Source organism: Oratosquilla oratoria, chromosome 38 (genome assembly GCF_046742065.1).
Source record: "Oratosquilla oratoria isolate Oo_2021 chromosome 38, ASM4674206v1, whole genome shotgun sequence".
NCBI classification, from domain to species: Eukaryota; Metazoa; Arthropoda; class Malacostraca; order Stomatopoda; family Squillidae; genus Oratosquilla; species Oratosquilla oratoria.
The window spans coordinates 1,655,117-1,669,342 of record NC_134814.1 but is presented as its reverse complement, the minus strand read 5'-3'; the positions used below and the strand labels follow the sequence as shown (position 1 = coordinate 1,669,342).

The 14,226-nt window shown below is 38.9% G+C and overlaps 1 protein-coding gene across 7 annotated transcripts in view; it reads left to right on the top strand.

Annotated features, from left to right (window-relative positions):
* LOC143019931 (dyslexia-associated protein KIAA0319-like protein) overlaps window positions 1-12,675 on the top strand; it is a 42,869-nt gene extending 30,194 nt beyond the window's left edge. For 6 of the 7 annotated variants that reach the window (XM_076175918.1, XM_076175922.1, XM_076175920.1 and 3 more), the window contains exons 17-19: window positions 331-432; window positions 2,518-2,688; window positions 4,300-12,675. In XM_076175918.1, the coding sequence (XP_076032033.1) occupies window positions 331-432; window positions 2,518-2,688; window positions 4,300-4,445 (419 nt within the window). In that variant the 3' untranslated portion in view covers window positions 4,446-12,675. The remainder of the gene's footprint in view (window positions 1-330; window positions 433-2,517; window positions 2,689-4,299) is intronic. The other variant, XR_012965863.1, reaches the window with a different exon arrangement.
* The last annotated feature ends 1,551 nt before the right edge of the window (window positions 12,676-14,226 follow it).

The window sequence follows — 14,226 nt, the reverse complement described above, 5'->3', positions numbered from 1 at the left end:
TTCTTTCTATCTATCTATCTATATATATATATATATATATATATACAAGTCAAAAGGCAAGTACCCACTCCCATCCATTCCACTTCCACCCAATCCCCTCCCCTCCACCACCCTTTCCTCATACTCATCTTAGCTCCTTGTGGATGACAGGTCATTTCTGTATTCTGCCCACTATCCTGGTTGAATCAGGAATGTGTTGATGTAGATAATTACATACATATACCAAAGGCTTTTCCCCCCTACACAGGGGGTAGCCAAAAAAGAAAAAGCCTTTGATATATGTATGTATGAATGTATGTATGTAGATAATTAATATAGAAATACTTACAGGTCACGGGGAATGTGTGCAAGCCACCAGGGAATGCAGATGTCATACGTGGTGGATGGAATCCTTTACTCGGCGGCACATGGGAGATGGTGTTCCGAACTGTGGTAAGGAATTTTCATCTGTCTTCTCTGTCTTCGATAAGATGACATTTTTTATTAACACATTGGGATTTGTATAAAGTCTCAAGGCCTTGAAATTAGATTGAATATAATTTCTATTCCTGAGTAAGTAGGAAAGGTCTGGGTTTAATGGTCAAGAGAAAATATTGTCACCCTCGAAAAGAAATTGCCTAAGCCATTTTTCATCAATTTCTGGATTTTTTTTTTTTTTTTTTTTTTTTTCTGAATCAATTTTTCATTGCTCCTTGTGGTACAATTCCCAATGTTTTATTTAGTGTCTGAGTAGGTTAAAACTATGTTAGGAGGATTATTACATACATTTATGAAATATAATTTATTTTTTATTTTTTTTTATTTCCTGAAAAGTTGGACAAATGACCTAGGCACTTTCTTTATGAGGCTGGTGATATGCATGTCAAACCTGTAGGTAGATCATCATGATCATCATCATCATCATTATCATTTCTGTGGATGTGTGCTGTGGATGTACCTGCATTGCCTCTGACCTAGGGCAATGGGCGAGATGTAGAGATGACCCATCATCCAGGAGGAGCCAAGATGAGAGGGAGGGAGGGAGGGGTAGTGAATGGGGGTGGAATGGGTGGGGATAAAATGGGGTGAGTGGATTGCCTTTGAATTTGGCTACCTCCCTTGTAAGGGGGAAAAAAGCCCTTGGTATATGTAAGTGTGCATTATTATTTCTTCTTATTATTTCTTTTATGGGGGCCACTATATCTATAGTAGGGGGCTATGATTTTTTGTTTGTATAAATGATGAGAACAGGTAAGGCACCTGGGTTAGATGGGTGTCTTGTGGAGTGTCTGAAAAAAAAAGAGGTACAGTGATGGTGGACTGGCTGGTGAAGTTGTTTAATGTTTGCCTAAGGGAGGGTAGAGTGCCAGAGGACTGGAGGAGTGCCTGTATAGTTTCACTTTACAAGGGAAAAGGGGACAAGTGTGAGTGTAGTAGTTTCAGAGGGATCAGTTTGTTGAGTGTAGTTGGGAAGGCTTATGGGAGGGTTTTGATTAAGAGGATTAGGAGAGGAACAGAGGAATTATTGGTGAGGAACAGTGTGGGTTTAGGAAAGGTAAGGGTTGTGTGGATCAGATTTTTGTGGTAAGACAGATATGTGAGAAAGCTTTAGCAAAGGGTAAGGATATTTTGTTGTGCCATTATAGATTTGGAAAAGGCTTATGGCAGGGTGGACAGAAAGGCACTGTGGGAGATTTTACAGATATATGGGATCAGAGGAAAGTTGGTAAGAGCAGTCGAGAGTTTTTATGAGAATAGTAGAGCCTGTGTTAGAATTATAAATGGAGAAAGCGAGTGTTTTAAGGTAAAGGTGGGACTGTGCCAGGTATGTGTCATGTTGTCATGGCAAATCAATATGTTTATAGATGGGATGGTGTGGGAGGTAAATGCAAGGGTAATGGGCAGGGGATTGGAGATGGTTCCAGAAAAAGGAGAAAAGTGGGAGGAGAGTCAGTTGTTGTTTGCTGACAACACTGTGCTTGTGGCAGGATTAGTGGTGGAACTAAGGGAGTTAGTGACAGAGTTTAGGAAAGTATACAAGAGGAGAAAGTTGAAGGTAAGTGTGGGGAAATGTAAAGTGATGAGATGTTACAAGGGGAGAGGATGGGAGCAATTTGGAAGTGAGTTCTAAGGGAGAGAAGCTGAAGGAAGTGGATAGCTTTAGGTACTTAGGGTCACATTTGGTAGGAAAGGGAGGAGTGGAGGTGGAGGTAGATTGTAGATTGAGAGAAACAAGTGTCATGCCAGCTGAGGTAGGAAAACTCTCGTATGAGTGAGCAGAACATTTGTTTACGAATGCAGTGCTACAAGTACACTGTTACAAGTGGTCTGGTGGGAGACAAGGATGACCCTTAATCCATGAATTGCTGGGATATTAAGTAATTTTGTTTATGGAGTGGCTATGTGCTTTGACTCTGTTAACCCTTTGATACTTCACTGTTACTAAGTAAAAAATTTTTGTGGTAATTCTGTTTATTTTTTCTTCTTTATAGATACATTTTTTTGGTGGTAATTCTGTTTATTTTTTCTTCTTTATAGATTGGAGTGTTGTATATGTTTTTGTTGGTTCCTGTTTTAGTATGGTACTAACAAGTCTCTGTATCTGGCTTGTTATTGCTTTGGTCACCAAGCGCTTTTTAACAAACGTCAGACCTCGGCGTAAACCACCACGGTATTCTCTTCTTGATAACCAAGAAGATGGAGTTAAATGTAAGTGGAACAAAGTTTAATTTAAAGTTTTTATTATTATATCTTTGTTAACTGAAGAACTAAAGAACAGATTAATATCTCACAATTCCTTCTCCCTGAATGACAACAATATAAAATGGAAAAAGTAATTTACTTTCAAAATATTTATTTTCTCAAAAGTTTGAATCTATACCTCAGTTTGTGTGAATTTCCAGTTATCGACCAGTTTTGTAATTTCATCGGGGAAATTGGTAACTACTTTTAGTGGATTTTATGCTTTTATTTTTTGTCCTCAATTGGTAAAAGATAATATAGAAATAACGAAGGATTGTTGAGACTAGATTTAATATTTATGTCAGAGCCTGAAATTGTGGATAAAATGGAATACAAGACACCAATTAGGAAGAGTGACCACATACTACTTGAGCTCGGACTAAAAGAGGAAATATATTTGGGAAGAAACAAGAAGCACAGAAAAGGAAGGCCACAACTTTCCTTGTGCACATACTTTTCTTCTTGTCTGTTTCATTAATCTCTCAAGTTGTTGTTGTTGTTGTCGTTCCCTAGACTGTCTGTCCGAGCAGTCCCGTCTCCCCAAGGAAGGCCACAGCCGAAACTGGGTTTTCCCACAAATCCTTTATAGAGTGTATGTTGTGTTGTTTGCGTGCATGATTGTGTATAGTAGATGAATATGTTGATGAATATGTTGGGGGTCACTGCATAATGAAGTTGTGTTTCCAATGTCACTTTTGACTTAAGTGCTGTGATGGGGTATAGGGTTATGGCCCAACCCAGGTGGTGGGCGTGGCCAGATAACTTCTGGCCACATGTCTTCTGCGAAAGAAAATTGAGGTACAGTGAGTCCTCCTTATATGGTAATTCTTTATCCGGTAAATTCACAGTTACGGTATTTGGTAATTACTACCCTCGAATCTATTTACGGTAAGAAAAATTCACAGATACGGTATCCGCTAGATATTTTGAAGAGGAAAGAACAGGGAGAAGGAATGTCTGCCATATCCTATTATAACATGTTATAATGGGTTCGGTATACATTAATTTTAATTTGCGGTAAGGTTTTCAGGAAAGCATAAGTACTGTATAACGAGGACTTACTGTAACAGATTGGTAAGAAGAGTTTAGTAAATACAAACTTATATGTCAGGCTTGGTAATTACTGCCTGTACAGTGGACAGGATGCAGGGATGACCCGTTATCCAGGAGGTGCCAAGATAAGAGGGAGGGAGGAGGTGGAGGGGAGTGGAATATATAGGAAATGGAATGGGTGGGAGTGGTTTCTATACCTTTTTCTTTTTGGCTACCCCCCGTGTAGGGTGAAAAAGCCTTTGGTATATGTATGTATGTATGTACATTTATTTGGTTGTGGATGTGCTGTGTCTTGCGACACTGCTCCTGACCCAGGGCAGTGGAAAAGATGCAGGGATGACCCGTTATCTAGGAGGTGCCAAAATAAGAGGGAGGGAAGAGGGTAGAGGGGAGTAGAGTATATAAGGGATGGAATAGGTGGGAGTAGTTTCTATGTCTGTTTTTTGGCTACCCCCTGTGTAAGGGGGAAAAGAGCCTTGGTATATGTATGTATGTCATATATTCTCCCTTTTTCATATGTTATAGCAAAGCTGCGAGTACCAAGTAACTTGCTAGACTCAGGGTCAGACAGTGACAGCGATGCTGAAGTTCTTCTGGACTTGCGGAAGGGAAAGCACCGGAATGACAAACAGCGTAACGGTTATCACAAACTGCAGCGTATCAGGACCTAGTCTCGTATATTTTCAAGTCAAGATTCAAGTTTCTGTTTATACTCTATATATTTGTACATACTGAGATATTTGATTTTATATATAAGGCAGTTATGATTCAAATGTGAAACACATGGATGAATTGCACTTTCACTGATTGTTATTCGAATTAATTCTTGAAGCACAACTGGTATAATAAAGTGCATGTTGTGTTATATGCTGGGAAAGGAAGTACTTAATGTTGAAGTACCTTTTTACTGTTACATGAAGCTGTAATACAATAGCTTCTAATCTTTAGCATGTTAAAACTAAAAAAAATTGAGTCTTTTGGTACTGCTTACTCCAAATGCAGTACAGTAATAAATTCTCCGTGCAATATATTGAAGAGGAAAAAATATAAAAAGATGAAGAAGGAAAAAATCACAAGTGTGAATGCAATTACTTGGGCCTGTAGTAAATCCCTTTGTTATGTAATAGAGTCTTGTGATTGGTTGGCCAGAGATATCTCAGTCAATCAAAAAAACACTTCCAAAGTATAGGCCTTATACCCAGTCCTGTGCCATGCATATTGCGGACTCAAAATCCTTTACTCGCACAAAATGTTCCTTGGAATCAAATATGAAGTGATGACATTCCAATTGAAGGAATTAGTGGCACCAAAGCCAAAACGAACAACTAGAAAGAACAAGAAAGTGATGATACAAAAAAGTCAGAACAGAAATTGCCATGAAAATTAAAAAGTGCGAGTCAGTTTACTGAAAAACTGCAACAAACTGGCAAAATCTAACCATGCTGAATGAGAACTGTATGAAGAAAAAAGTAAAAAAATTCTATAAAGAAAATAAAAAAGAAATTGTGAATCAACTATTAAATCTTTAGGAAATCACAACAAGAGTTTGTTATGTTTATTGCAGTTGGGCACAGGGTACTAGTGCATTATTATTATTATTCATATGAGGTATTTCTTATTTTCATTTCTGATGGAATAATTTGAAGATATATATATTATATGTATATTTTGACATGAACATTTCAGTTTTACTGTGGTGTTGTTGCTGTTTTCTGTAGTAATGCCAAGTTATTATTATTAGGGTAACAAACTAAGGTGCCTGTATTTGGTGCCACTGCTCTTCATGAAGTGCAAATGCCCACCTCTTCATACAAAGGCTACAACTTTCCTTATCCCTATTGCGAGTGCCACCCCTTTAGGCTGTCACTTGGTCCTTAGAGTGAGCCTGAAGTCTTCATAAAGAGATCTATGGGTTAGGTTGGCTTTCTGGATGCTGCAGGGTTTCTGTACAGGGAACCCTTTGGCCACATCATATAATCGGAGCTTGTCACGACCAAGAGTTGTACCAAAGCACAGTTCACACTGTAGTTACTGCCAGCCAGCCAGTCCTCTAAACCTCGCCCCTTTTCCGGGAATCGTACCTGATTGGCTGAGGTTATTTTTGTTATCTGTGATAGTTAAATGCCCTTACCATGAAATAATCTCATAGTAATGTTTCACATATTGAATATCCTAAAGGGGACAAAAGAAGCCATGGAAATATGAGAAGGTGAGGGAAGGGAAGGGTTCGTGGAACTTGCTGGCTGGTGGCAACTACAGTCCAACTATATATCTGTCCACAGTTCACTCTAGTCCATTGATGTATTGGTCAAATGTAGTGTAGGGTCATCAGTGATGACTATCAAAACTAGACAGTTAGAAGCGATGGAAAACAGACATGAGAACGTTAACTCAAAGATGAAACTATTTACATTGTTGTAAAGACAATGTACACTCACTATCCGAGTTACGACCTAGATCGGTTCCGACCAACCGGTCGTAAGTCGAAACGGTCGTAACTCGGACCGTATACATTCGAGGTGTATACTCAAGGACATATGATGCAGAGCGTAAATCCAGCTCAAATGTTTCGTTTGTGGCCTCATTGTAGAACATTCTAAGTGTATGCAAAATATCCAATACTCTTTGATTGTTATACTAGATAATAAATTAATAATAATAAATTAATAGGATAGGGTAAAGAAAATATATTACACAGGATTCTTATTAGAGACCGAAAATACAAATTAACACTAAGATACAAAATATAAAAAATATAAAATATGCATGTAAAAAAAAAAAAAAAAATCCACTTTTTGGTTGCACGTCATCTACACTTTCTTCGTGTGTACGGTCGAGGGAAAGATCAGGCAGTAGGTCTGGCGAGGCACCATGGGGGATCCGTTGGTATCCGCTGGTCGAGGCATAATTAATAAAAAGAGGTTGAAGTAATAAAGGCTTAATAACATTTAAAATAATTCCCTCAAATGTACATGAAAACAAGTACAAGATTCGCTTCTATGCACTGGGCTCAATCGTCGTCTCCCATGCGAAAACGTTCGGTCTCTCTTAGTAAGAAAAGAACGATAATTATAGCATAACGTTATTTCATCAAATAAATATTTTATGCATGGAATAGTACAGTGAGATATATTGTCTTATTGAATATAAGATATTATACTTCAGAACTCCAGGAATATCATAGACTTGGGTTAAAGCTTTTTGTATCCATGTTCGTACACTACAGCTTTCTAACCAGAATGAAAAGTACGAATGCAGGACTACTGTAAACCGACTCTCTGTCTTGGCTTTCGGAGAAGTGTGTATCACCGATCTGGTAAAACTGCCCTTTCTGACCATTCCCACCTGCCCTGATTAATTATCGGTGGGAACTGGAAATCGAAATACGGTATAATATCAATTCCAGTAAAATTATGGTATATGGTAGACATCGTATGGTAGATGGTAGACACACACTCAATTATGGTAGAAATACCATAATTATGGCAGACAGCACAACCTTGGTGAGATGCTGTGCTGTGCTGTGCTGCCGTAACTGTCATACGGGATGCTGGACGCCACGTGCAAACGTACAGTAAACCAGTAAACTCATAATATTTGCATGTAGGCATCTGCTGAATGTGGTCGTAAGTACGGGTGGACGTAAGTCGCACAGGTCGTAACTCGGATAGTGAGTGTATTGTCTTGCCTATAAGTCTGTCCTTATTGAAAGATTTTATTATAACACATTCTTGAAGCTATAATGAACAATGAGGCATATTTCAAACCTAATCTTGAAGACATAGAATAAGAAGTATTTCAGATGTACAGCATTCTTGTAGATATAAGAATGAGACATAACATTTGCTCACTGTGATATGCTTCTGCACATGTTGGACACACAATCTTTCAAAGGACAGCTGGGAGGTCTAGATCTATACCAATAAGAGATACATCATCTCTCTGAACACCTTATTTCTTCACAAACAATAGTTCTCGCGTATCAGATGTTCCTGTACCTGTATGGTTTCACAGTGCATCTGTGGAGAATCTGAACTCCATAAGCATTAACACTTTATTTCTTCACAAACAATAGTTCTCGTGTATTAGATGTTCCTGTACCTGTATAGTTTCACAGTGCATCTCTGGAGAATGTGAACTCCATAAGCTTTACTCCTATATTCAAAATGGGTGAACAGTTGAAGTCACGTTAGAAGAAGAGAGAGATGACATGATTTTAGTGGTGAGATCAGTGAGAGAAGGGGACAGAGTTGACAGGGAAGGCTTTATATTTTGCGATGGGAGAATGACATGAGGTCATGGGAAAACAGAAAATTAAAAAGGCTACATGCTTAACCCATACATCGTCACTCCATTGTGTAGCTCAAATACTTGCTGGCATGGGCCGATTTTCTATTTCTTTGTTTTTTTGCATAATTTTGTATTGAAATAACGTAAAAAGAAGGTAGAGAATGAAAAGCACTCACAGTTAAATATATCAGTGTCTGTGACCACTAGTCAGTTTCTGGTAGGATGTAGAATCTGTCAAATGAAGATTTTCAAGAATGGATATGTTTTTGGCAATGTACCACTATCTGAAGTTAGTTTCTACTGCATTCCATAATTTTCAAGTGCGATGCACCTTTATGCAAAATATTTTGATTTTGTGTTACTTTCCTCTTGGAAATATTGGTTACATAATATATTATATACCTTGTGAATATTGTGTAACTAAAAAAAATAATTAGTGAGAGAAACAATGCTAAAACTACCAAAATTTTATCCAAAACATGAAAAGAGTGTGTTACCACTTCCTTCCCCAGCACACTACAGTGTTACAAGTATACAGCAGGACATTTATAACTCAACAGAATTTTATGTACTGCAGTTCCCAAAAGACTCCAATCACTGCATACAATTGTCATGCCTTTTGGTGATATATGGAAGCCATACAGTTTACCTTAGCCATTTTGTTAGGAGGTTGCTCCTATGGCAACTATCATGGCATCAAATTGATGCCATTGATGCTCAAACTAGTTGAAGGTTGTGGTGTTAAATTAATGCCATTGATGCTGCACAGGTTAAAGGGTATCAAGGAACACTTTTTAGCATTGACTTGTCAACTTCTGGAATAGCCTAAAGGAGGAGATAGTTCAATAACAGATTATAAACAAATTACAGGTTAAGTTTGATTAATAGAGACAGGTAAATGCAAAACTAAAAAATTAAAAGCCAAATTTTAATTGTATTTTCTGCTGTATAACATGCACCAAGATAAGACTTGCCTATAATTTGGCAAATGACTTGTAGAAGAGATATTGTGTTGTCAGGGTAAGATTCGAGTATGGCAATGTAAGATGAGGTGTTTGGTGCTTTCTCTGCCGTGATTGCATCTGGGGCAATTTTCATTAGTGGTTAGGGTTATTCTGTGTTGGTATTGTTTTAAAGCTGGATGGTGGCCTTAATACATAAGAGTTGCATACCGTAATGTCGTAAGCTCCGTTTTTAAAAATCTGAGAGATACATTTAAAGTTTTCAACAAGATCTCCAAAGCCAACCATATGAATTTTATCTAGTTTACACCATTATAAAGGGACTTTATCTCTCAAATAATTATCCCAAATTTATTTCATCATTTTGCTTTATGCCTTTACTGTAGTATAAAACTGAAAACTTACCGGAGTTTCAGGGCTCACTAGACCATAAGAAAATATGCAGAAGGGCACATATGACCTACTATTGGATAGAGGAAGATGTGAGGAAAATATGTAACTGATAACTTGGATCTCAGCACAGTGGCGCTTATGACTGTTTTACGGCGTGTGCCTCATATGTGCTAATGAGGGTCTTACTTGTCATGAGAGGGATTTATTTGTAAGGCTGATGTCTGGGAGAGTTTGATGGTTTTATCGTCAGTCCTTGTTATGTGATCTGAATACGTGTGTATTTTTGTATAGGGGGATCGGTATTTACCTAACTGTATTTGCCTAATTGTAGTATACAGGAAAGGAACACACAAGGAGACCAGAATCTGGGAACCACAATGGAAGAGGTGGATTAGGAGATCTAAGCAGACATAAATGAATGGAGGAGGCAAATCAGTACAGTCTTACGCCTAAACAAAGGATGGCAAGGAGGTAAGCAGGAAAGGATCAACAAAAGAGTAGTATGCTCTTTTTTTTTATATATATATATTTTTTTTTTTGGGGGGGGGGAATGGATGCTAAGAGGAGACTATATGAAGGAGTGATTGTGCCAACAGCACTGTATGGGGCAGAAACATTGAACATAAGAGAGGAAGAGAGAAGGAGTTTGAATGTGTTTGAGATGAGGTGTCTGAGAAGTATGATGGGGGTTACTAGGCTGGATAGAGTGAGAAATGAGGAGGTGAGGAGGAGAACAGGGGTGGAAAGGGGGTTGGGAGATAGGGTTGATGAAAGAGTATTAGGATGGTTTGGACACATGGAAAGAATGAGTGAAGAAAGCCTAGTAAAAGAGGTATGGAAGGCAGATGTGGAGGGAGTGAACATGAAGGAACATCCTAGGATGAGGTGGATGAATGGGGTGAAAGGGGCTTTGGGGAAGAGGGGAATGTCTGTTGAGGAAGGACGAGAGAGGACAGAAGACAGGGGTGAATGGAGAATTGTTGTATATGGATGATGATGTGATGCATGAGGTGGAATGAGGTGAGGTAGTATGTGTGAGCAAATTTTGACGCAGCCCGAAGGAATTTCTCTCCGTCTTCGCCTTTATGCATGGGGGGGACGGAGAGGGTGGGTCGCCGATTTAATGAAGCGGCCTTGCTGTGGATGTGCTGTGTCTTGCGACACTGCTTCTGACCCAGGGCAGTGGACAAGGTACAGGGATGACCCGTCATCCAGGAGGTGCTAAGATGGGAGGGAGGGTGGAGTGGTGTGGAGTGTATTCAGGGATGGAATGGGTGGGAATGATGTTATGCCTTTTCCTTTTTGGGTACCTCCTTTGTAAAGGGAAAAAGCCTTGGTATATTTATGTATATGTATTTTTTTATAGGTAGAGGCTGTTTTGGATGTTTGTTACTGGAGGCTCTTGTATAAAATTGTGTGCCTCTCACTTTCATGTGCTGTTCTGTAGAGGCAAATTTTGGTTTCAGTGTGATGGTCTGTCGGAGTGATTTGGGTGCATCCTGACATTATCATTATCAATTCATCATCATCATTATCATCATGAGTATTATTATTATTATTTATTATTATTATCATTATTATTATTATTATTATTATTATTATTATTATTATTACTATTATCATTATTATTATTATTATTATTTCTTCTTCAGTGTGGGTAAAAGGTGACGAGATGTACAAGGGGAGAGGATGATAGCAATTAGGAAGTGAGTATTAAAGGCGAGAGGTTGGAGGAAGTGGATAGCTTTAGATAATTGGGGACACATGTGGTGGGAAAGGGAGAAGTGGAGGTGGATTGTAGATTGAGAGAAGTAGGTGCTTTGGGGGATTAAAAAGTGTAATGAAAAATAGACATTTGAGAATGGACACTAAAAGGAGTTTGTATAAAGGGGCAGAGAAATGGAACATAAGAAAGAAAGAGTTTAAATGTGTTTGAGAAGTATGGTAGGGGTTATAAGGTTGGATAAAGTGAGAAACAAGGAGGTGAGGAGGAGAGCTGAGGTGGAAAAGGGGATGGGAGATAGGGTTGATGAAAGATTATTGGGATGGTTTGGACACTTGAAAGAATGAGTAAAGATAGACTAGCAAAAGAAGTGTGGAAGGCAGGGGTGGATGGAGTGAACATGAACAGATGACCAAGGATGAGGTGGATGGATGGGATGAAAGAGGCATTGACCAAGTGAGTGAGGAAGGAAGGGAGAACGCAGGAGATAGGGGTGAGTGGAGAATGGCTGTGTATGGATGATACTGTGATGCATGGAAGGGAGGAGTGGGTGGGGGTTAGGGGGTGTTAAGGAGTGGTTATGTGTGAATTATATTTTGACTTAGCCTGAAGGGATTTCTCCAGGTCTTCAATGTGACTGTATGAGAGGATGGAGAGGAGGGGGGGGTTTGCTGATTAAATGAAGCAGTCTCGCTATAAATGTGCTGTGTCTTGCTGCATTAATTTTGACCCAGGGCAATGGGCAAGATGTTGGGATGACCCATCATCCATGAGGAGCTAAGATGAGAGGGAGGAAAGGGTGAAGAAGGGGTGGAATGGGTGGGAGTAGAATTATGCCTTTTGATTTTGGCTGCGTCCTTTGTAAGGGGAAAAGAGCCCTTGGTATATGTGCGTATGTATTATTATTTTTTTGGGGGGTGAGGTCCGTTTTTAGGGTGGCTGTGTTTTCCTGATCATTGGAAAACGTGTTGTAGAGGTGTAGTCAGGTGTGGTTCCTGAGAAATATTTCTAGACTGTGATTAATTTTCTTCTGCTGACCAATATCTGTATCTGCTACTAATTGTAGTATGTTTATTTTCTTGTTGATTTTCACTGCTATGTCCTTGATGTGTGGACTGAAGGACATGTATTGGACCCAAAAGTTCTGCCATATGTTTTGCCATTGTAACAAAACTGATGCCAATGATCTCATCCATAATAAAAAAAAGAAGATATTTAAGTCTTGTATAAAAAATGGTTACTGCACGACATCATTGGTGATGCCACACTATGCTTCAGTGGATACATAAATGGACAAGTGTGAACTGGATTTGACACAAAGCAGTATAGATTTACAGTTAGTATTTGAGATGTGCAAATAAAGATTACTATAAGCATGACAATATACATTCCAAAGTGAATATAGGTTGGACAAATGCATGTTTGATTTGTATGTAAGCTATAGGAGAACAAATGTTGTTGCAGGTATTCCATTCTACTGAAAAGAATTTTTATTTGAATTTACTGAAAAGAATAAATGTAGTTTGTTTTACTTTTGATTTACTTTCAGTTTTACCTTTTGTCTACCTGCACTGTGCCTCAACAAACCTTGCATAATCCCAGCTGTGACCCATGGGTGTAAAACTTGAATACTGTGCTGACTAAAGTGATAATAACAAAGCTAAGGTATACCCAGGCAGCAATGGAGAGATCAGTGCTGGGAATAACACCAAAAGATGGGAAAAAAGCAAGTTAGGTAAGAACAGATTGAAGTGAAATATATTGTAGAGGGAACAAAGGAATGAAAGTAATATTGGGTAGCTAAAATAGTAAAGAATGAGGATGGGAATTATTGAATGGTCACCATAAGATGAGAAGTCTGGAAGAGATGAGACAAAAGGTGGATAGACAAAATGAAGAAGTTTGCAGGATGACATGACAGCATTGGGGCAGTCATGATATCATGCAACTGAACAAAGAGGTCAGGAAATGCCTTTGTGGACTTCAAATGGTTGATCATCTGACTCTATGATTGAATAGTATCACCTTTTGTAGTACTTTAATTTTGTTAAGCCTGATGATTTTTGCTAGTTTATAAATTCATATGTATATATGTATATATATATGATAATAGGGGAAGTCAGACTGTCACTTCATTGTAGCTTCATGACAATAGTGAAGCTATGATGGGAGGAAGCCAGTATAGTGGAGGTGAGGAGCAGATGCCAGGAGATGCTATTTGTGTCCAAAGCCACCACCTTTGCCCAATGTACTTGGACTAGTGGGGCAGGTAACAAGCACTGCTGGGAATTAGAGGGGAGTGCGGGATTCGAACCCACAACTATGTGGGTGCGAGACCAGAATGTTTTGGATTACGCCACCAGGCAGTATGGGAGCCATTTTTACTCAAAACACTAGGTGATCAGCTGAAAAGCCCAAAAACTGATGGACATAAAGGAAGGGAAGAGAAGGTTGGCCAAAATGACAGAGAATCATCTCCAACAGGGAGCTGAGGTAAGATGCATTTATATATATATGTATATATATATATATATATATATATATATATATATGTATATGTGTGTGTATTTACCTAGTTGTATTTTACGGGAAGGGGAGCTATGCTCGTGGTACCCCGTCTACATATCTCATTTTATCTAAACTGTTTTTAAATTCATGTATTGTTTTTGCACACACCACTTTCTCATCTAGCTTGTTCCAAATGTCTATTACTCTGTGGGGAAAGCTGTTCTTTTTCAGATCTCTTCTATAACTGTCCTTCTTGATTTTCTTTCCATGTCCTCTTGTATTTCTATCATCCCATTTTATTAGGTCCTCTCTATCAATAGTTTCTAAGCCTTTCATGATTCTATAAATAGTTATCGCCTTATATGCAAAGGGGGACGGAGAGGGGGGGTCGCCGATTAAATGAAGCGGCCTTGCTGTGGATGTACTGTGTCTTGCGACACTGCTTCTGACCCAGGGCGGTGGGCAGGGTGCAGGGATGACCCGTCATCCAGGAGGTGCTCAGATGAGAGGGAGAGTGGGAGGGGTGTGGAGTGTATTTAGGGATGAAATGGGTGGGAGTGTTTTTATGCCTTTCCC